The following is a 24845-nucleotide window of genomic DNA, read 5'->3' on the forward strand; positions in this document are numbered from 1 at the left end:
GAAGAAGCCTTATCAATCTTATAATAAGAATTTACATGTAATATATGTTTTTTTCTATGAAGCAAGTCACTGATGGTTTAATTTTGGTAGATGTGCCATGTTTGAATGAACACACTTGTTTTCCCAGATGTATTTTCTCTAAACAGAGGCTGTTCATCTGGGCTTCTGTAGTTTCAAGAATTTAGGGATAATCTTACTGTGTGTGTGTGATGTTTAACTGTCAACAGTTAATAACAATAGTTTCTGAATGCCCATTACGTTTCTGGCCTTGTTCTGGCAACAAGGGGATATGTCAGCAAATAGAAGAGGCCAAAATCCTTGTCATCATGTGGTTTATATTCTGATAGGAAAGGCAGGCCATATATAAGTACACTGCCTACCAAAATAGAAGATGATAAGTGCTATGGAGAGAAATGAATCAGGAAAGTTAGCTAGAGAATGGTGGGAGTGTATAGTCAAGTATGTGGTAAAGGAAGAGCTCACTGAGAAAGTGATGTTTTTCACAAATACTTAAAGAAATTACTGTCGCAAATCATGCAGATACTTGGGAAAGAAATATTTTTTGGCAAAAGAAACAGCCAGTGCAAATGTCATGAGGCAAAAATGTGTCTGCCATGTTTAAGAATCCTAAGGAAGACAACATGGCTGAAAAACACTGAGATAGAGGAAAGAAGATTAATTTAATCAGAGAGTTGGTAGAAGGAAAAAGATTAGATTCTTCCACTGTTGTCATTGTCAAAACATTGGCTTTTAGTCTGTGTGTTGGGAATTCACTGGAGAATTTTGGCACAGAAGTGACATAATCTGACTCTTATTATTATAGGATCATTGTGGTTTCTGTATTGTAAATACACTGAAAGGGGGAGGTCAGGGAAGTAGACATATTGTAATAATGCTGGTAAGAAATGATGGTCTGTGGGCCAGACTGGTTGCAGTGAGGTAGGAGAAGAGGATGATATGTAGGTAGAGTCAATGGGATTTTTTGATGGATCAGACATGAAGATAGAGGAGTCAAATCTGACTCCATCTTTTTTTTTTTTTTTTTTAATTTAAGGATGGAGATACCATTAGTTGAGATGGTGATGATTGTGAAAGAAGTAGGTTTTGGGGGGAAATCAAGTGGACATATTTGTTGGAGAAGACAAGACTATTATGATGTCTAAATGAAATGCCAGGAAGGCATTTGAGTACATAATTTCTGGACTTTATGGGAGATGTCATTGGAGATATGAATTTGGCAGTTAGCATATAGAAATTTTTAAATCCGTGAAACTCTATGAGATAACAAAGGGATGTAGAAGAATTTGGAGGATTGAGTTCTGGGATTCTCTTAAGCCAAGAAAGTAAAGAAAGGGGAAATGAGCTTCAAAGTGAACTGAAAAGAAGTGCCCAGAGAAACCATGTAGGAGAAAAATCAGTAGTTTGTAGTATACAGGAAGTCAATGAAGAAAGTAAAGGAAAACGTATTATCAGCAATGTCATATTCAGCTAATGTTTCTTCAAAGATGACAAGCAAAAATTCACATTAAATTCAACAACAGAAGTTCATTGTTGACCTTGATAAAAAGTAGTGTCTTTGACTGTGGGAGCCATGGCACAATTAGGATGGATTCCTGAGAACATGGGCTCAGGGACTAGAGAGAATTATAGATAATTCTTCCAAGGATTTTTTCTATAATGGAGACATGGACAGTAGTAGCTGGAAGGAAAATAAAATCAAGAGATTTTTTTTTTCATGAACTAAATAACACCGTATTTATATGCCAATTGTGAAATAATCTAGTAGAGAAATAATTGATGATTCAGGAGAGATGCGAGACAAGGCATACCTTATTGAAGAAAATATTGATGAAATTCCATTCTATTCTCTAAAATAGGCTACATTTAAAACATATGTTAATGATGGAACTGGAGGATATTATGCTAAGTGAAATTAGTCAGAGAGAGACAAATATCCTATGACTTCACTCATATGAGGACTTTAAGAGACAGAACAGATGAACATAAAGGAAGGGAAGCAAAAATAATATAAAAACAGGGAGGGGGACAAAACAGAAGAGACTACTAAATATGGAGAACATACAGAGGGTTACTGAAGGGGTTGTGGGAGGGGGGATGGGCTAAATGGGTAAGGAGCATTAAGGAATCTACTCCTGAAACCATTGCTGCGCTATAGGCTAATTTGGATATAAATTAAAAAAATAAAAAATAAATTAAAAAAATACCTTAAAAACATGTTAATGAAAGTGGCCCATTTTGCATAATAAACTGTTATCTGCATAATTGTCAGTGTCAGCTATTGTCTAGATGGAAAGATAGGTCAAGCAGTTCTAAAACTATGTTCAAGGAGGAATGTGTTTACTGTTTGATATAGTGATACAGGTTGTAAGTACTATCAACGTTTAGAAAATTGAGGCATAAACATTTGGAAAGAAAACTCAGAAAGAAGAGATAATCTCAGAATCACATAAGAGATAATTAAAACAACAGCAGCAACAACAATAACAACAACAACAACAAGCATCCAAGTCTCCTGCTTTTCAATTCAATAGTATTTATACTACAACTTGCCTGCATCCAAGCCTATTAATTAATAATAATTAAAATCTATTTAACACTGTATTTGAGCACTGTTCTAAATATTATTGATCTGTGGAGGTTCACAAAGTGATAGAAGTTACACAGTAATGTAAAATAATACATAATTTAATGTTACCACAGAAGTATCATGCAAAAAGTGTTCTTGGAATTAAGAAGGGATATAAAACTCGCTGAGATCTACAAAGGTCAGCAATGTCCTCCTGGCAGGGTAAAAGAGGGCTAGATCAAGGGATACTTTGGTTGTGTCTTTGGTTATGCATATAAACATGGAAGGAAGTTTAAGAGTATCATTACTTAAGTAAAGGCAATTTTTTTCTGGGATTAAACCCTGTCAAGTCTTTTTTAGTTAAAAAAGTTCTTTGTTTTTAAATTTTTTTTAAGTTTATTCATTTTTGAGAGATAGAGACAGAGCATGACAAGGGGAGGGGCAGAGAGAGAGGGAGACATATAATCCGAAGCACGCTCCAGGCTCTATGCTGCCAGCACAGAGCCCAATACAGGGATCGAACTCACTAACTGTAAGATCATGACCCAAGCTGAAGTCGGAAGCTTAACCGAACTGAGCTACCCAGGCACCCCATTAAAAAAGTTCTTTTTGGACAGATCTTGTATGTGGTGGGATTACTACTGTATAAATTATTGAGATAAAATTTTGTATATACAACTGCTTGTTTTAGGACTTTACTTACTTACAATGTGGCTCAACTTCCTTAGGTCTTATTAAGGGAATTTTTACAATGAGATTCTTTCAATACATGTGTAAAAATATAAATTTAAAAACATTTTATTTATTTTTTAAAAACATTTATTTATTTATTTGAGAGAGAGAGACAGAGAGAGCGAGCGAGCAGGGAGAGGGCAGAGAGAGAGAATCCCAAGCAGGCTGCATGTCAGCACAGAGCCTGACACGGGGCTCAAACTCACAAGCCATGAGATCATGACCTGAGCCAAAATTAAGAGTCAGCCTCTTCACTCACTGAGCCACCCAGGCACCCAATTTAAGGACATTTTAAAACTGAATGCCATTGGGTCTTTTTTTCACAGAAAATTTGACAAATGCCTCTGTGCTTCTTAAAACTAGTAATATATATTTTGCATTTTTGTAAAAGTCCTTTAAATTGGCTGATTTAATCCTATTAATTCAAAAGAGGCGTGTATCAGAACTGAGTACTTTTTACTTGTAAAGAATGACACTCATAAAGAAGTTTATTTGACTAAAGCCACAGTGAGCCAGGCACAGTCTGGAAAATAAGGTAAATATTTCAGCAATAGGTATATTGTGTAAAAATGTGACTAAAATTGTTTTGTAAAAGAATCTTGTTTTTCTAAATAATGCTAACTCTTCAAATATAAAATATAGCTGTAATAGGCAACAGGGCTTCAAGTCAGAAGACCTCGATTTTAGCTCTTTCTATGGCATGTACAGTTCAGCCACCATTAGGATGAGGATTTGCTCTTTCTGAGTCTAGGTTTTCTCATCTAGAAATTAGTGATAGTCCTCTAGTTCTCCTCAAAGATCAATTGGATAAAATAGGGAAAGTTCCTTGAATGTCGCAAAACACAAATTGAATATCATGACAGGCTTCAAAGGGAGTCCAAACAGTACGTAATTGAATTAATTGAAGTAAAAATTGAAGGTCTTTACAAATACAATTATATTTAGGCATTTCTGGTAGAATTTCTGCTGCTGCAGGTAACAGGATATTTACCTAAAAGTCAATAATAAATTATAATTTTGTCATCTTCGCATCTCCTTCCAGGTTAATGCATGTTAAATAACGCACTTCCCTTCCTTGTATGAGAGAACTGAGGGGGGAAAGTTCATATATCATTGGTTTAAATTAAGCAGGTCATTTATCACTTATAGCAACTAAGTTAGTTATAATTTAAGTTAATTAGATTGTTAGAATAAGTAAGGGATATGCACAATTGACCAATGTACAATTGTAATGGAAAAAAAAATAATCTGGCCATCCTGCATAAATTAACACGCACCATGTTTTAAATGTTTGAGGGAAACTCTAGTGTGGAGAAGAAGGAAGAGTTCAGCTCTTCTCTTCAGTGCAGTGGGGCCATGTTGTACTTTAGCCTTTCTTACTGCAACTTTGGTTCAATGATCTGTAGCACCAGAATAATCTGGGAGTTTGTTAGAAATGTACAATCTCATTTCCCTGACACCTTTCTAAATGAGAAACAAGAATCCCAGCTGATTTGAAAGCTTGTTAAATCCTGAGAAGTGCTGTTCTAGAGTGTTCTTATTCAGACCTCTTCCTCTTTTCCCCACCTGCTCCCCTTCCAAGCATTTGGAGATAACAACCAGAACCTTTAATGACTGCAAACCATTAGAGCCACAGTTGGATCTCTTAATGGCACATTAACCTCTCTAAATTATTCATATGGTTGTAATAAATTCTGATTTAGATGGGAGGCAGGTAAACCAACATACATAAGAATCACTAGTTTGAAAGCCATTAGTTAAGTATTTGTTAGACTTCTTATGTGCAAGAAATAGTGATGGATTACAGCATTGATTTAGACATTATTCTTATCTGCAAGAGCTTCTAGTTTTTTTAAGGGACAAAATAATTGCAAAAATATTAATTCAATAGGATTAGGATATTTTTTAAATGAATGCCATTCAAGAATGTTGAAGAAGGTTGGGTATGAAATGGAACTTTGAACGATGGAAAACATTTATACTTTATTGAATGAAGTGTATGTTGGCATTGGACGATTTTGATCATGAAATTGACCTAACTTAATTGTGATTTAGGGGAAAAAAAAAGAATAGAGAGCATCATGTGGTAGACATAGGTGAAGGAGAAGGGCATAGAACAAAGTTATTTATGAATCAGGTATAGTAATTTAGAGAAGGAATAATACACATCTTGGCCTGGGTTACAATAGGAATAAATATTTGAGGGGAAGAATAGAAAATTTATATGATCAAATTTATAAGACTTAAATTTAACTTGATGTTGGTGTGAGGAAGTGAAATAGACTTAGAGGTACCAATTATTTAAATACAGGAAAAAGAGTAAGGGACCAAGGAAGGTAAACTAAAAACAATTCTGATTTTTTGAACCTGGACACTAGGTCATGTCATTAAGTCATTGAAGTCAGTAAGATCGGTTGATTGGGGGAAAATGACAGTAGCAAGCAGGCTACTGAAAATTATGAACTGTGATTTAAGAGAGGCAGTGCGGGGTGCCTGTGTGGTTCAGTCGGTTAAGTGTCCAACTTGGGCTCAGGTCATGATCTTGCAGTTCGTGGGTTCGAGCCCCACATCGGGCTTTGTGCTTACAGCTTAGAGCCTGGAGCCTGCTTCGGATTCTGTCTTCCTCTCTATCCGCCCCTCCCTCACTCGCACTCTGTCTCTCTCTCAAAAACAAACATTAAAAAAATACAAAAAAAAAAAAATAAGAGAGGAGTGTGGTTTTAGGTGTCTATCTCAAAGTCATGAGCAGAGATCTAATAATTTGTGAGACAAAAACATTTATAGGAAACTATAAATGGAAAACATTATTTCATTGCCTATGCTCTATAAACACTGCCTGAAATTCAGGAGAACATTATTCCATGACTGTATTTTTAATCTTCCTTTTGGAAGTCTGTGTGCACACCCTGACACGGATTCTCTGCACACCTCTACCTGGATTACCTACCTTGGGCATGTGGGGAGAGGCCCCTTTCTGGAGAAAACCTCGAGAAAAGTTCTACAGATAATAGTCATCTGTTTGTTTGGAATGAAAGCCAAACTCAAAGTTTCTTGAGCCAATAGAAATTAAAATTTAGATCAATATCACACTGAGTGCCCGGCATGACAAGTGAAAAACAACAAAATCAAACCAACAAAAACAAAGTTCAAGACATGTTCAGTCCAATTATTTTAAACTTCATAATAGTAACAGTGAAGAAGTGATTCATATAACTTCCAGAAACAATAAAAGACACGTTCCAAGGCTGGGGATACGGTAACATGAGACTTCTCAATCATGACTTTGAAAACTGGAAGATAGTGTTCACATGCCTCAGATCACTAAGGGTGAATGCTGGTCAACCCAGAATTCTATAGTTAGCCCACCTATTAATAAAAATAAATTAGAGGCCTTTTTACACAGGTAAAATTTCAAAAATTTAAGTCTCAGTCACCATTTCTTAAGAAGTTTCTGGAGATGTGCTCATCAGAATAAGAAAATAAGTCAAGGAAGAAGACACGGGATCTAGGAAAGTTGGGATTCGTAGTAGGAGAGAGGTGGAAGGAAGTTTGAGAAAGCTGTCCCTCTGTTGAGAGAACAGCCAGTCTAGTTTGTAGGGAGAAGAAGAAAGGGCCCGGGAGACATCTCCAGGAGATAAAAAACAATCCGACAGAATTTCATATGAAAATTTTATGCAGGCCCTTTTCGGGAATTGTGGAAAGGTTTGATCATGATTTAATTTTTTTAATATTTATTTATTTATTGAGAGGGAGAGAGACAGAGTGTGAGTAGAGGAGGGACAGAGAGAGAGGGAGACACAGAATCCAAAACAGGCTCCAGGATCCAAGCTGTCAGCACAGAGCCCGACCCGGGGCTCGAACTCACAAACCACTGGATCATGACCTGAGCCGAAGTGGGATGCTTAACCGACTGAACCACCTAGGTGCCCCAGATTTAATCGTGATCTTAAACAAAGCTAAGTAAATGTCACAACTTGGAAATTATTAATTAAAGCAACAGATTTTTTTTTTTCCAAGAAAGAAAGTATAATCAGAGAACTAGTTTTCTAAGTAGGGAAGAGTATTTACATTGTTTAATAATGAAACCATTGAATACAGCTTTTCATAAAAATGGACATATAATCATGTCAGGACTTTGGTTAAAGGGAAAGAGTTGGCATCAGAAAGCTAAAATTCTCAATTTCTGTCAAAGGGAATTCAGTAGAAATGTCTGAAAATAATGTTCTAAAAGATAGTAGTGTATACATATTATTTAGAAATAGAAAAATGAATAGAAAATAAACTACTAAACTGGTTTGGAGGTAGACGATGGGAGAGGAGACAGATGCTTACATATGCCTTTTAACTTTACTTTTTGGTGTGCATATACTTAATTTTGGTGGATGCAATTAATTTTTAAAAATATCGTTATAAAATGTTGTTCTTTTCCAAAAATGTTATTACTCTTTGTTCTGTATATTCATCATGATCTTAACTTGAAGAATTATTTGTTCCTATCCTGTTTGTCTTGCTGTTTAGAATCTATAGCTGATGGTATACTAAGGTATGGCTTTCTGAGTTTTGTAAAAATTAAATTTATATACTTGATTGAAAATAGATCCGTATTAATTTGTGACATGGTGTCTTGATTTTAAACATTCCTTGAAATTTGGAAGGGGAGCTACTCTCAAGACCTTGAAGGCCATTAAGAAAATAATTGTCAAATCAGAATCCTTCCTTCTGAGGAAGTTTATTCTATTATGACGCTGGTTTTCTGGAAATGTACTAGGTACTTACAACGTTAGGCTTTTTTTATAGGTCAGTGGGAAAAATGATCATAGCAAAGCTTTCGAGCATTTAAAAGGACTCCTTCAAAGTAAGAGTTTAAAAGGATTCATAATCATAAATTATGAATCTCACATGTGATGAATTATATAAAGCATCTGCTATTGAAAGCTAGCCAAATAAAAATAAACCTGTAATTTAAAAGCATGGATGTAGATGGAAATGTGACAGTGTAAAATTGCCACACTCCTCTCCACATCCTGTCCTGGCAAGAACAAAGCTCTGATGATATAATAGGCTTTATTTGTTTCTAATTTATGTTTCCCTACATGGTATCATCTGATTTATTACTGACATAGGCAATGTTCTAAGACCTAATGAGCAGAATGATCTTCAACATTCCATTGCAGAAGAGCAAATGAAAATTTGATTTTTTTCCTGAGTTGGACTTGCATTTGTGGGAAGAGAACAGGGTTGGACTTCTCACCTAGGAACGTATAAAGATAATATAATACACACCTATAGTTTTGAAGTAGTCTTTTGTAAGGATTTTAGGTTTGAATATTATTCTTTTTATATACTGGATATTGTTTCAGCAGTTAGCTATGGAGACTGAGTGTACATAAATAGAGACTAATTTTTATTTTTGATAGGTGGAAGTCAGCTATCTTGGTAACCAAAATTTTTTCATATGATCTCAAGCTTCAGAAAACCAATTGAAAGTCAGGTGGGGCCAGTTTAAGATGAGTTAAATTTCCAAAGCTTGATTCCAAAACAGAATCCATGCCTTTCCTTGGACCAGAACCTAGAGAAGCAAATACAAGTTCACAGAGAGCCCAAGGAACTCAGTGAGCCACGGTATTAGGGACTAGTTTTCTTTTTGGACTGAATAACTTGTTGCCTTTACTCAATTCCTGACCCAAACTGAGAACAGGCTTTTTTTGGGGGGGTGGGGGGTGAGGTAATGGTTTGGTAGCCAAAACATTTCTGGAAACTATGGGAAGAAGGAATTCCATAGAAGAAGTCTTTAGATACTAACAGCATGAAAGCCCTGGGGGTTCAGAGATCAAGGGAGGAAAGCTGAATTTATGGGGAAGACAGGATTAAAAACTCCTTTACTTCCTTACTTACAACAGCTTTGCAAAGAACACACTGGAGATGCGACCATATTTCAAGAAGCCTCAGAACAGCCTTACTGATATAATGGTTATTTCCTTTGAGGAAAAATAGGAGTGGTTGCAGTAAGCATTTGTGCTGAATATCTTGAGACCATAGGGAAAGCCGATTCGGTTTTGAACTGGGGCCATTTTTGGTTGTAAACTTTCTCTGTTGAGGCATTCTACTCCTGTGACTGGAGTAGATTGGGAAGTAACTTTCCTCAAAGGTGATTTTCTTTTTACCTCATGAAATTCTAGCTTTAATAACTTGGATTATCTTCTCAAAAAATCTTTCTGTTAAGTGTTCTTTAAAGGATGTGGGAAGCCATTTTTTTAGCTATGTAGTCTTCTTGTGAGAGAAATGGTCAACTCCACCCAGTTCAAGATTTCTGGCAATAAATGCTATTTCAGGGATATGGGATCTTGTTCATTTAACAGTCAAACATTGAGGAAGTCTGTGTTGCTTAAACCTAAATTTATTAGATTCAATGTGACTAACCACTCCCTTCCTTTCTGAGGTGAAGAGGAAGAATGTAGACCGTCAGGTCAAATGTTTCTTCAGGCTGAATGAACAATTGTATTAAGTGACACTAAAAGGGAGATACAAAGAATTCTTTTAAGAACAAATGTTTATTTCAAGTCAGAACAGGGATTATGGGATCTTTAGCCTTCCCCTCACATAGAAGGGCATCTGGTTGTGAGTGAGGAGTTTCATTGTTGCTGAACAAACAGCACCAGTAAGAGCAAATTGGTTTTGTGAAACCTCCTTAACCATTCTGGACCTCACTGAATTGGCACATGTGAGTCCAACAAAGGTTATTGATAGAATTTCCCTTTAGTTGGAATTGCTTTACACTATATTCCTGCTCTTCCCAAAGGTTAGAGGCGATCTATTCCAAGGAACAGAGTGATGCCCAGGAATAGAGAGGTGAATGCTAGTTTACCTGATAGCTCTTTAATTTTAACAAAGTTAGGCATAAGGTTCTAATGCTGTAGAACTCAAAGGCATTTTAGAAGGAGCATAGAGACCATGCAGTATCTCTACCCAACATAATGGTGAGAGAATTGAAGTGGCATTATTTGGCTTGGTAAAAGAAATGCAGATGGGATTTCTTCCCATTTTACTATTAAAGGTATTTGACAGTCTGTGACTTTCGCTCCTGCTGTCTTTTGTCACAAGCATGTTTTCCTTTTTGATGTGGAATAGCATTTCCTCTGCACTAGGCTGTAAGATCCTGAGAGTGGAACTTGTTATCAGAGTCTTTGTATCATGTGCAGAGCCCCTGGTGGTCTTAGGTGAGTCCATTGTTTGCCTTCATCATCAGATTTTATAAAGGTAGTGACTTGCTTCCTTGTGCCAAGCAGTTATTCTAAATAGTGAAGAAATGGGAAGTTATTCTAAATGGTTATTAACTACATGTTGGAAATATACATTTTCTCTGTGGCTTTTGGAGAGATACCAGGAGATGCTGATGAAGATTCTGGACATACCCTTCAGAAAAAGGCACATGTACATACAAACATGAAAAATCATGTTACTTATAGGGTTTTTGATACTCAGAACCGTGCTGTTGCTCTGCAGCATTTTATTGATCACGGATCATGAACATCTTGTCTGTGTCATCATTCAAATAAAAATCTATCACAGGAATGATTTCCATATTCAAACTAGTGGAATAAATTAATAATGTTATCTTCATTTCATTTCAGAAACAATCATCCTGTAACTTTTCCAAAAGTGTATTGCTAGAATAGGAGTGGGAAATTGAGGGCGTGAGAAACTGAATGACACTACAAACTGAGAAGAAGGTGATAGACCAACAAGTTGTTAAAAGAACAGTTCGAATGAATGATTATAGAGAATTCCATAAGTTTAGGTAGAAAGAACAAAGAATGCATTGAGGACCTAGAGGTAAATGCTACTGTCATCTGAGGAGAGGCGAGGCTGGCTAAGTGCGTATTGGGCAGGCCTCCTCTGAATGGCTGTGTGACGCAACATGCTCACCCCCCTCCCCAATGGGGACAGAACAGAGTTTCTGTTCCAAAGGATTGTAACTGTGGACAGTCTTAAAAATCACATGGCTTGGGGCGCCTGGGTGGCTTGGTCAGTTAAGCGTCCAACTTCGGCTCAGGTCATGATCTCATGGGCCGTGAGTTAGAGCCCCGCGTCGGGCTCTGTGCTGACAGCTCAGAGCCTGGAGCCTGTTTCAGATTCTGTGTCTCCCTCTCTCTCTGCCCCTCCCCTGTTCATGCTCTGTCTTTCTTTGTCTCAAAAATAAATAGATGTTTAAAAAAAATTAAAAAAAAAATCACATGGCTGAAAATTGTCAGTTCAGGAGAAGAAAAAAAATAAAGCTCGGAAATCTATTGCCAAATTATTGGTCTTTAACTTTCATGAGTTTCCAGCCTGCAGAGCCGGCATCCACCTCTGATTCCTCTAAAATTCTCCCGGGAGTATATCAGTTTTAGGTGTGAAGACGCAGGCTTTGGAATTAACCACCTCCAACCCCTGTCCCCCTGCCCCCTCCCGTCCCCCCAGGCTTTACTTGATGATCCTGTGGAAACAAAAATGACTTTGCTTGGTTTGGCAGAAATGCAGGAAAGATAAGCTGTTTGGGGAAGAGGGAACCTGTTCCAATCCCTGTCCCAAGGTCTGTTCAAAATGTATGCGTCAGCCTGAGAAATTTTCATATGTAATGCCTAAGTCTAATTATTTTGTTTGGCTACAAAGGATTGGCGGGGCATGCTTTAATCATTTTGATGCTAACATTGTCACAAGGCAACATGAAATCATTTTGAAATGATAATACTTTACATTAGTCACTATTTTTGCAGCTGTTTTTCCTTGTCAAATTTGAAACTAAACCCAATAGAATTGGTTGTGGTTAAAGAAAATAAATGACTACCTCAACTTTGTTTTCCTTGCTGTACCAGGAGAAACAACAAATGAGATGCAAGATTCTTAAACATCTTGCTCCTCTCAGTGGCACTGCCATAATTCAGGGACTTGCCATCTTTCAGGAACTTCTGGGTAGTCTCCCTTCTCCTACATTTCCAATTCTCATCAATCCTGAACACTGCAGCCAGACTTATTTTTCAACACTCAGTTAAAGTCTTTGTCACTTTTCTGCATAACGTATTTTAGTGGCTTCCAGTTACCTCCATGATAATCAAACTTCCCAGCCTGCCATTTTAGGCTCTGGTTATCTCAAGGCTGCCTTTACGTCCAGCCTCATATATTCTGTATGTTCTAGCCTATCGAACTACTTCAATTCCACAAATATTTAGTAAGTACTTAATTTGTCTCAGACACTGAGCGAGTGCTGGGGATTCAAAGATAAGTTAGACATAGTCTTTGTGCTGAAGGAGTTCACACTGCAGAGTAGGAGACATATTAAAAATGTATTGGGTGAGTGTGACGTATGATGATATATGCACTTGTACATTCTCGTGTTCTTCTGCCTCAAAAAAAACTTTTCTTTATATCTTTCCTGAAAAGATTCCATTCGTCCCTCAACACTGTTGTCAATTGTTATCTTCTTTTGTAAAGTGACACACAATTAATTATTTGAAAGATTTCCTTTGTGTATACTTGTATTAGAATGCACTTTGCCTATACTGTATTCTGTATACCTTTCTACTTATATATTCATCTGTGAGCCCCTTGAATGCAGGGCTTAGCATGACCACACCCTTAACTACATGCTCAATACCTAATATAATAGATTCTTATAAGTTTTTTGGACTGAATAGCTTTTTAATGTTAGTCCAATACTGTAAAAAGAATACAGAGAATTTCTCATCTTCACAAGTCAGGTTTAAGGGAAGATGAGATACTATTCTTTATTAGAAGTTATTTGGCTCAAACTGGAATTTAATAATCATATTCAAAGTAAGTTAATATTTACTGAACTTTTCCTATCTTCAAGGTACTGTTTTAAGAACCTTAAAGAAGTTACCTCCTTTGCTCATCCTAAGAATTATATGAGTTGGGAAATATTATGTCTTCCTTTTTGTACATTTTGTATAGAGTTTAAAAAATACATCGTCATCGTTGTAATAACTGATAGTACATAGCACTTACTATGTGACAGGCACCATTCTAATGCTCATCATTAAGTCCTTGAGTCCTCACGCCTACATGATTTATTAATCGTTTATATTATTATCTCCATTTTATAGAGGAGGAAACTGAGGCACGGGGAAGTTAAGTTTTTTTGTTGTTGTTGTTTTGTTTTGTTTTTTTTTCCTAGATCACAGCTAGATTTGTGAGGCTGGGATATGTCCCAAGTGGTCTAGACACAAATCTCACACTCATTAGGCTAACCCATGTTTCTTTTTGTTAATGAACGTTGCAAATGCATGGTTCAAAATAGTTGATTATTATCCATGGGCACTTGAAATAATAAGATGTATATCATATAACCTACTTTTCTCTATTAATTGGGTCAAGATATGCTCTTGGAGACCCTTGCATACTTTTTCCATTTTGCCCATTTTATTCTTTGTTAAACAAGTGGGAATGTCATGGAACATACCAAATCACCTCAGTGAATAAGGGTTTGTGTGAAATGTTTTCTTTTGTTAAGGCTTTAGATCATATCTGTCTTATCTATCCACTGGGTTCCATTATTCTTTCCTCAGTTCTACTTTATAGTTAGTATGGAATGTTTATCAGATATTAGCCTACAAAAATAGGGCTACTGTATTTGGAGATGCTAAAAAATATTATTCCATGGGTCTCTGGTCTGAAAAACTACTCAAGTCATATTTAGCTTGAGAGGAAATAATTAGTATTGGGTTACTATATCCAGACTTCTATCCAGTATACATAAAGCAAGATTGATAAGCATTAGTAAGACCACACTCACTTGAGAATTCAGATAATTTCATATCTTCTTCGGCATACAGCCTTTGGGTTTGTCAAAACTAAGACCAAAATCTATCATGATGAATAAGGGAAATAACATGTAACCATTGTAAATTAGAGAAACGAGTGAAGGGAATACTCAAAAATATGGAGTAGCAATAGAGCCCGCAGTTGATGTGTGGAATATATAGGCTTTAAATTTAGAAGACTCATATATCCATTTACAGAAGTTGAAAATTGCCATGATACATTTTGGAAGTATCCTGTTACCTGTTTCTGAGACATTGCCTCTTTGTATTTTTCTCATCAATTAATAATGACTTACTTGAAAATAATGATTTAGTTTCAAAGTCCATCAACATATAATGGACTTTAATGAGTGATGAGTGGTATTATTATTATATTGGTATTTAATATTATGAGGCTATAGAAAATGAGAGGGTATGATAAGTATTTGAGGCAAAATCTGTTGAAAGATTTGTATTTCTGTAAACCCGGACCTAAATTTAATAGGTCTATCCATATCACAGTTGTAAGTGGAAAAAAAAAAAGAAAAGAATTAGGACATACAGACAAGTGTTAAAGAGAATGGAGACTGGGACTGAGGCTGTATTATCAACCTTACCATCACCTGATTTTGAGACTTGAGACATGTGGCTTCACCTTGCTGGAGTTAAATACCTTCATTTATAAAATCATGAATCCGTATTAATTGATTTTCAAGGTCCCTTCCTGCTTTACTATTTTGATCTCTTTACTGGTTCAGGATCATATATCTCTCAGAATCCATTTTCTTGGATTTGGCTTCTTTGTTTACTCCCTGAATGCATGAAATAGGAACCCTATTATCCTCCAAACATAGTGATGTGTTTATCAAATGTAGGGGGCGAAAAAATGCTGTAAGTTTTATCATACACTTAGTTTCATGCTTACTTTGCATATATTGATTTATTTAATCAGTTTGCAAACTGATGCTTTCAATTTGTAACTTAAGAAGGTGGACAGAGTAGTGAAATATTTTGCATTCAATTGCTTTGAAAATACTCATTTTAATATCTTGCATTTTTCATATGTAAGATTAATGTTGTATCAGTAAAATGAAATGTAATAAATCACAGTGATTTCTAAATGATTATGTGCTAAAAAACTGTATCTTGTTTGCTTCTATCTAAATTTGAGCATGCATACCGTATGTATGCATTTACAAAGTGCAGAAATGTATGTATTGAGGCAAGTAAGTATTTTACTAATTAATGTTTTCTTTCTTTCAATTCCTCTTTTACTTTCCCATAGACTTGCTGCTTTCAAATAGCTGCATTCCGTTTTTGGGTTCATCAGAAGGACTAGATTTCCAAACCATTCTGTTGGATGAGGAGAGGGGCAGGCTGCTTGTAGGAGCGAAGGACCACATCTTCCTGCTCAGTCTGGTTGACTTAAACAAAAACTTTAAGAAGGTCAGTTTATTTATATATAAAGATATATATAAATATTTACATATGTGTGTGTGTGTATGTGTGTGTGTATATATATATTGGCTGAATGCATTTATTTCCATCTATGCCATTCTCCTCTTTTATTTTAAGTGACTCAGTTTCAAATGCACTAGGTCATTTACATATCCAAAAAGAACATGTTAGAAGAACACCTGGCTTTTGATGTACGTTTTGGAGTTTTGTGGATTTAAGTACATAGGCATGTTCTCTGTTAACAGTGAATAAGTGTAATAATAGAACGTTTGAAAATATAAATGAAAGGGATTATGCAAGAGAAATGTAATGTTTTAGACTGAAAAGCTGCCAAATGAGTTATTCATCAAGGGTTAACATTTATATTCATAGTAATTGTAAAATTAAGTTTTTGTTAACTTTCAATTAGCGAATAACCATATTTCAAATTGACAGTGTGACTAAGGTGGCATTTTAACACCACACTGTTTTTTTTTTTTCACATTCTTATTTCTTAACTGAATAGGTTTCTCCTATGGCCCAAGCACCCTCAGAGGGTGAGGATTATTAATACCTCAACTATGGCCTCATTAAGAATAATCTACCACTGAAAGAAAATATATGCTAGTTATTGAAAAAAAAAAGGCAGCTGCTGCTGTGCTTTACCTTTTCAGTTAGCAACACAATGCTCAAAGGAAAGAGTGCCATCCTTTAGGCCTTATAAATTATGATCAGCAAGTACGTTAGCAAATATCAGTATCTATGCAAGCCCAGATGGATGCCAAGACTGGAAGGATTGAATGACTGATGAGAAGACATAATATATAATTCATTCTACATCTACGAGACATGTTAGATTGGTTTTTCTTTTTCTTCTTTTTCAGAAGCATTGAAAAACAAAATACTAGGAGCCATTACAAGATTTCAGGTCAATAGTCCCCAGTACTGAATTAATAGAGAATTCTTTCCATTCTAAAAGAGTCGTTCACAAGTCACTGTAGGACTTTGAAGCTTCAAACAGTTGTCACCTACAATGACCACTTGAACTTAAACCTCTGATTTTTAAATGCTTTAAAAACTAAATATTAGTTGCTCAGTTATTTGAATATTATCAACACTAAGGGCTTAGTCTACATAGGTGAAATAGTTGTCTCCATATGTGTTAATATTGCTTAATTAATGCCTGCATCAGAAACAGTGTTTTTTTGCCTTTTAATAATTTAATTTTTAAGTAGCTCTTCTGTACATTTTTGAGGTCCACCAAAAGAAAAGGAGATCTTTTTTAAAATGTATTTATTTATTTTGAGAGAGAGAGCACGCAAGCATGAGCTGGGGAGGGACAGAGACAGACAGAGAGAGAAAAGGGACAGAGGGAGAGAGAGAGAATCCCAAGCAGGCTCCCTGCTGTCAGCACAGGGCCTGACATGAAGCTCCATTTCATAAACCATGAGATCATGACCTGAGCCAAAATCAAGAGTTGGGCGTTTAATTGTCTGAGCCACCCCCAAACCCTGAAAGGAGATGTTTCTTATGAATGCTCAGACTTGATAAAGAAGTAGTGTTTGAATACAAATGTATATGCATGTGTTGGATGTTTCTAGAAGAAACAATGAGGGTAAAATATTAGCAGTAGGTGATGTGATAATCGACATACTCAAAATATAAACTCATAAGATTATCTTATTTAAAAAATATAATTATTCTATAGTTTGAATATTGTTTACAGTAAGGTAAAATAAGCAGTGAATATGGGCTAGAATTTGAAAAGCTTACCTTCATTCTGCCATTGTCGTTCTGTTCCGTTTATGCTTAAGGATATATATTTTCTTTAGGATTTAAAAAATATATATTTGTATAGGAGAGCCTATTGGTGGTATCAACTAATATCTCAATAATCAGTAAATATCTTAGCAGAAGATGACTCCTTTAAGGAAAGCCACCAAGGAAAATCTTAGTCCGTTTCACAGTTTTGCTTGAAGAGCTGCTATATAGCTAACAAAGCATTTTTCCAAATATGTCTCAGCTTTAGTGTAATAGCAAAAGGCAATTCATAGTTTCAAGGGAATTTGTTCTTGTGCTATTCTCTGCCTTCAGGGATTAGAAGAAAAAGTTCATTTATCTGAAATGAGTGCATTACATCATCGCTTAAAATAAATTCTGATAACATAACTTCCTTCTGTGACTATTTTAAGCAGATCTCTCTTTGGCTGCATTCCATCCATGAAATGTGCTAATATTTAATAAAATAAATATTTATGAAACTTTGATTTCCCTCATGCTATTATTGAAATAAATGGTTATTTGAACACATTGTAAAATTAGGGTCTGTACTGGAGATTTTCTGCCTGATATTCCTTTATCATATCAAATGTGTAATTCATAAAGAGGTTATGCATACAAAGGAAAAGGAAAGAATTTATGTTTTTATAGGTATCTACATTTAAAACTTATATAAATCACTCCAGTGCTAAAAGGTACTCTACAGTAGCAACTTAAAGTGTCAAGATGTAGTACTTTAGCAGTGTTTAGACCTACGTGGTTTGCGTTGGCTCCATGCCCTTCGGCAAAAATCCAAACTTCTCTGCGGAAGAAACCACACATGTTGGGACTCCATGGGGCTGAAGGATGTCCTTTGTACTCTCAAGACCTAAAGCAATCTACAACACGTAATTGACTTAGGAATGACTGGTTAGGGATATTTTCCTCTGGCAAATTGAAAAAAAAATCTGTAGAAAGTATTCCATTGAAGTGTCAAAATTTAGGATATATGTTTACTTAAAAGTTCTTGTACAAACAGGGACATGTCTATTGAAAAATCTCCTTCATTTCGTATTTGCCCCTGGCCTGTGGTAACATCCTTTACAAAAAAAATTCAGTAATAAATATTTTAAAATATCCTTTGTATTATGTTTACTCTATTCCAACTAGATTTTGAGTCTTCTACAATGAATGATACAGGTATATGTTCAATAGGGTTTGATGGGTACGACTGTAGAGGAAGAAAGTAAAAATTAAATATTTCAGAGTATTTCTACTCCTCTGGAAAGTAAAAATTAAGTACGCCAAGGTTTTTTGTTTGTTTGTTTGTCTTATTGTTTGTTTTTTGTTTTTGTTTTTAAACGATGTGACATTTAGGTGAAAGGGATAAGATTCTGATCTTTTCTTGAGGGAAAGGACTATTTCTATAGGGATTTAATAGACTTAATGACAAGTGTCAGCACACGTGGGGACGTGAAGTCTCTCACTTCAAGTAGGCTTTTCCTCAGTTGGTCCCTAAGGCCTCTCTTCAGCTAGGGAAAAGTCTGTGGATCTCTGTGGGACAGGTTCAGGATAGATATGCGCATTGGTTCAACGTTTCCTTTTCCCAACACTAGACCAAAATAGAAAAATCAGAACCAGCCTAACAAGATCCCATTCCAAGGGAAGAATGTGGATCTGGAACCATTTTTACTGTTGGGCTGTAGGTTGAATTCCGCCAGAAGTCAACTGGGAGAGCGAAATTATTTTATAGGATATTTGTAAGGGAGTGTACTGGGGATCAACACATGTGAGAGGGGCCGTGGGGAAGTACTATTAGATAAAGAAAGAACTGTGCTGTGATGCAGACCCAGCAAAAAGCCTCAACTGACAAGCCAAACTGATAAGGTGGCGACCATTTCAATATCGTCCTCTAGTGTAAGTGATAATACCATTATTCAAGTGAGTTTATCTTATAAAAGGGATTCTCCATTTTCTCCCTATCTAATCCATTCACCATGACCGTCAGTATTATCTCTTAAAAAAATAAAAATCTGACCATATTTCTTCTCTGCTTACATACTCTGGAGTTCTTGATTTTCAGGGAACTTGAATGAACTCCAGATTTCTGTTGATTTCTAAGGCTCACCTGATTTCCGGTCTTATTTTTATCCACTGTTCATTATTCCCTCACTTGCATTTTATTTTCTGCTTCCCTGCCTTCCTCTCTCTCATTCATTTACTCAACCTGCGCTGTTAGTTCTTTTCAAAATAAATTACTTTCAAGTTTTCTGCCTTTGCTAAAGCTTCCTGAAATTGCCATTCACTTTCTTGTTCACCTCACTCCTCTGAATTTTGAAGGCACTTATCTAATTTTACCCTTTTGTTGCCTTTTACTCCCCAAGGCTTCCTCACCCTTAGAGGACATAACAATTCTTTGTGTTTAGTAGAGCAATTATATATATTAATATCAATGTCAGTTGTCCTCTTTTATAGAATTATCATTATGTATTGGTATAAGTAAATATATCCCCCATCCAAATCATACCCTCTTTGAATGGGGACTGGGCTATTTACCATGCACTTCTCATTCTCCTTTGACTCATTGTATAAAAGTTCTCTGTGACTCTCTACTTGATGTAGGCTTTATGAATTCTGCTGCAGATCTCTTCAAAGTTCCTGATTCTCCGTAAGTTTTCTCCCTTCAATATTGTAAACATTATTGGGGTGACATTGTCAGGAGAGACTAGATTACAATTGAACTCAAAGAATTGAAGACTACATAATTACTCTGTTGTAGTATTTAGCATTATCCACTAAATATTTTTTAAATAAGTTTACTTATTTATTTTGAGAGAGAGAGAGCACAAGCTGAGGAGAGGCAGAGGGGGAGAGAGAATCCCAAGCAGGCCCAGCATTATCAGCTTGGAGCCCAATGTGGGACTCGATCTCATGAATCATGAGATTGTGACCTGAGCTGAACCTAAGAGTTGGACAGCCTAACTGACTGAGCCACCCAGGCACCCCTACACTAAATATTTAATGTACAGAGAACATATATATTTTTAAATCAAATAACTAAATATCACTTAAGTATCACTGAATATATATCCTAGCAGAATTATACCCCAAATAATGCTCCTGTGATTTGGTTTTGTCAGTCTCTGAGGTTGAAACCAATTATGTGGATTTACAGAAGTATAACTTGGGATACTTTTTAGTGACTGACTTTTGATTTTTTTTTTATTTTGTTCTACTTCAGTATGTGTTTCTTTTTCATGTTTTCATTAAAAAATCAGTTGAGGGTCTACTGTTGTCATATGTGCATGGTATCTGAACTAGTTCAAGATGGATGGGCAAAATCTGGGGGGTTGTTAAATGGCTAATTAAAAGTAGTTTACATTTGTATTTGGAACTTGCAGTTTATTGTATCCTGGCTCAGTTAGGATGGAGGAAAAACATGTTGGAGGACTTGAGTGGTCAGAGTTGTTCTCTTGTCTGTCTGTATATTTCTTATAGTTCGAGTTAGAGAGACTAGATTTCCCTGGCCTAGCCCTTAACATCCTACTCCATCTCTAGAGTCAGAAGAAGTATATGAAAAACGTAATTTTAATAGTCCTTGAGAAAGGTGGTCAGCTGTGGACATTTACATCTGTTTATCATTAAGTTTTAAGTTAAGCATTAGAAACCTGTTCATGATGTTCATCATCAGCATCAGCATCATAATAATGCATTTTGACATCTGTGCCTTATGGTTTAAGGACCTGTGGTTTGTAAACAAATAATTTTAAACTCTGTGGCATCTGTTACTTTGACTACAAATGAACATTCTCCACTTCAGCCAGACTTAAGTAGTCCTGGCAGTAATTCATATAAAATCCAGAGCCCTCTCTATATAAACTCCAGGAGTTATATATACAAGCTGAAAGTCTCTCTTTCTCTCTTTTTTTCTCTCTCTTAATTTAAAAAAATTTTTTAACTGTATTCGTTTTTGAGAGACAGAGAGAGAGCATGAATGGGGAAAGGGCAGAGAGAGAGGGAGACACAGAATCGGAAGCAGGCTCCAGGCTCTGAGCTGTCAGCACAGAGCCTGATGCAGGGGTTGAACTCACGAACTGCAAGATCATGACCTGAGCCGAAGTCGGACGCTCAACCGACTGAGCCACCCAGGCACCCCTCATTTTTTTTAAGTGGATTCATAGTTAACAGAAAAAAAAATCCAGTACTCCATTTGGTTATGTTCGTTAGTTGGACTTCTGAGTTAATGAATTGTTGGGATCCTTCCATCTGAAAATGTTACTCACTTTGGAAGCAGTTCAGACCATGCATGGGTGGAGTGAGTGTCCAGACCAGGATGTAAGCAAACAGATCACAAAAGTGATGATTTATTAAACTAAGTACTGCTTTTGTATTCATATTATTCAAGGATTTCTTTCTTGGTTTCCCTTTTTTTTTCCTCTCTTTTTTTTTTTCTTTTCAAGTGGGCTATAGAGGCAGACAAGTAGACCAATGAGAAATAAACTTAGTCTGAGACTACAGTTGTTATTTATTTTACCTACTAATCTAACAGCAACTGGTATGTCAACTTGCAGAGTATAATAATAAACAATTTTATGTTACCTACCACGGTTCCTTTCAATCTGCTCTGTGGAACCCCTTCTTTTTCTGGACCTGTTGGGTAACTCTAGCAGGCAGCAATGGTTTTCGAGGTCACTCTTTGGTAGTAACACAGTTGTTATCCAGCAACTCAAATGTCCCGTCTAATGTAATAAAACTTTTCAACCTCATGTAAAATTGAGCCTCTGTTCCATCTACCTGTCCCCGTTTGCACATGCCATGTGAGTGAAGGCTCCCAGACAGGGAGATGTTCAGAGGCTTCTCCTCTCCCTTAAGCTTGTTGAACACAGTGTGTGACCCCTTCAGTCAAATCAGGAGAAGAGGGGAGGAGAGGGCTTCAGAGAAATGTCTGCTCTACTGTCCTTGTCAGAGGGATCTCACTTCTCGACTTTCTGTCCTTGTCAGATGTTTAAAGATGATTTCTCTTTCCAAAGTGACTTAGTGAGTTCTGGGGGATTCCCTCTTTTTGGAGATCTTTCCCTTGCAGTTCTCTGGGATGAGCTTGATGACATTTCTTCTCTGACTGGTATGTTCTCGTGTTTTATCCTGAGACAGACTGCACTTTCACCGGTGTTAACTTCTGAAGCCTTTTCACTCAACACTCTTGAACAGGACATAAGGTGACCTCATGCCATCCCATTTTTGAGCAAGTACGGCTCCCATCTTTTCTATGGAAAGCCATCATGTGTCCGTTCCTGGACGCACTCTGGAAGTTCAGGCTGATGCCAAAATAGCCGCTGAATCTGGCCTGTGTTTCCACTGGAGCTTGTCGTTCTCTCGCTCACCTTTAGACATTAATCTAGAATGTTCCACCAATGGCATTTCAACAGCAAGTGCTTCTTGAGGTTCCAGGAAAGCTCCTTTCCTGGCACCTACCCCTCACCTTGGGGTTTGTAGGACACGTGATAGGATTGTCTCAGACGAAATATACTTTTCTACAGAAAGGAAGAAAAAAACTTTTAATATCTAGTTTCCAAGTATTTATAACTGCACATGGGTGAAATTATCTGTAGGATTCTTGGCCACCTACTTTGAAACTTTTTGCTTCTTGACCTAGCATCTCATTTTTGAGTTTTTATGCAGCTAAAACTTCTCTTTTAACATCTTGCCTTACTACCAAAGACATAAAAAGAGCCCTGAGAAGGATGTTGTTTTACCTACAACCTTATTATATATCCTCATTCTATTTAATTCCTGAAGTATACAAACTAGAACCATAGAGACAACCAAATAGAGAATGTTAATGTTCCTATTAATATTATTTACCTTTTGACTATTGATAGCCTCATACAAAACATTTGCTGTTTGACATCTTGTTTGCCATAGATTTCTGTTGGAATCTGATTCCAACAAAGCTAAGCTATACCTGACAACCTAGATAAAAGAGAATGTAGGAGGGGCCCCTGGATGGCTCAGTCAGTTGAGTGCCCAGCCTCGGCTTAGGTCATCGTTTCACGGCTGGAGAGTTTGAGCCCCACGTCAGGCTCTGTGCTGACAGCTGGGAGCCTGGAGCCTGCTTCAGATTCTGTGTCTCCCTCTATCTCTGCCCTTCCCCTGCTCGTTCTCTCCGTCTCTCTCTCTCTCTCTCTTTTTCTGTCTCTCTCTCAAAAATAAATAAACATTACAAAAAATTTTAAAGAGAGTGTAGGATATGAATGGATTCATTTTTCAATGATCTTTGAAAGTAATCTTCAAAAAGTTTACTTTCATTTTGAGATAATAACCATCTTTTTTCTTTTTAGTTAATTAAAAAAATCATTCCTCTTGAAACTCATATGTGTCAAAATTAAATATTGTATGTAAAATGTTCAAAGAATTGCTATGTTAGCTAAGATCTTTTAATGAGCCCAACAAAAATCTATTAGCTAACCTTACAGTGTTCAAGGAAAAAGCAGTATAATACTTAAAATTTTTCTGTTTAAAGTAATTTGTGTTTGTTTTTAATGCAAAAAAAAATGCTATGTTTCTGGGGGAAAAAAGAGAGTTTTCCTATGGATTTTAAAGTGAAGGGGAGCACCTGAGTGGCTAAGTTGGTTAAGCATCCGACTCTTGATTTTGGCTCAGGTCATTATCTCACCATTCATGAGTTCAAGCCCCACATTGGGCTCTGTGTTGACAACATGGAGCCTGCCTGGGATTCTGTCTCCCTCTCTCTCTGCCCGCCCCCTCCCCTTGCTCTCTATCTCTCTCAAAAAAGTAAATAAATAAATTTAAAAAAAAACCTGAAAAAGCAATGTGCAAAAGCAATATATACATTATATAACCTACATAAGGTAGCTCCATATTTTTGCGGAATAACTTAACACAACTTAATCTTGCCTTGCTAAATTTTAGGTCCCCCCATTTGCTTCGGAACTCTACTCTGTTGGTTACTTAACCACAAAATAATCAGAATTATTTTAAAGGAAACACTGGATAAACATAAAGGTAAAAACACTTAAGCTAGAAGCTGGACACTTTAGGAGGATCATTTTTTTTTTCTCTTTAGCAGACTGTTAATAAAGTAATTCCATGTTTATAAATGTGACCGTTATTTCTTTAACCTAACAGTCATAATGCAGTTTTTTTTATATTATTTTTCTCCTTATTTAGCATGAAAACTCAGTATGTGATTATGAATATTAGGTTACTTGAAATTGGTCAAACTGTGCCTCTATTTTTAAGCACTTATATTAGGAAAATAACCAAGCTAAGTGAGTTTGTAATTTTAAATATAATAAGTTTTAGTGGATCATTTAAACACCCTTCTCTGCATAGCATGAAAAGCACTTTGTTATTTCCCTTTCCTCAAGGAAGTCTAAAACAAGAGGGTTTTCATACATGAAGATCCTGTACTTGCTTGCTTTACGTTGAGTATAAGCAGAAATGCTTTTATAAGTCACCATGACCTTCTGACTCCAATTCTGTTAACTCACATCATGGCTGAATAAGACATT

At 36.3% G+C, this 24845-nt stretch overlaps 1 protein-coding gene across 6 annotated transcripts in view; it reads left to right on the forward strand.

The window, feature by feature from the left end:
• Window positions 1-24845, forward strand: part of SEMA3D (semaphorin 3D) — a 196929-nt gene that overhangs the window by 75167 nt on the left and 96917 nt on the right. For all 6 annotated transcript variants that reach the window (XM_027071779.2, XM_027071780.2, XM_053218532.1 and 3 more), the window contains one exon: window positions 15404-15564. In XM_027071779.2, the coding sequence (XP_026927580.1) occupies window positions 15404-15564 (161 nt within the window). The remainder of the gene's footprint in view (window positions 1-15403; window positions 15565-24845) is intronic.

The sequence above is a fragment of the Acinonyx jubatus genome, chromosome A2, assembly GCF_027475565.1.
Source record: "Acinonyx jubatus isolate Ajub_Pintada_27869175 chromosome A2, VMU_Ajub_asm_v1.0, whole genome shotgun sequence".
Lineage (NCBI taxonomy): Eukaryota > Metazoa > Chordata > Mammalia > Carnivora > Felidae > Acinonyx > Acinonyx jubatus.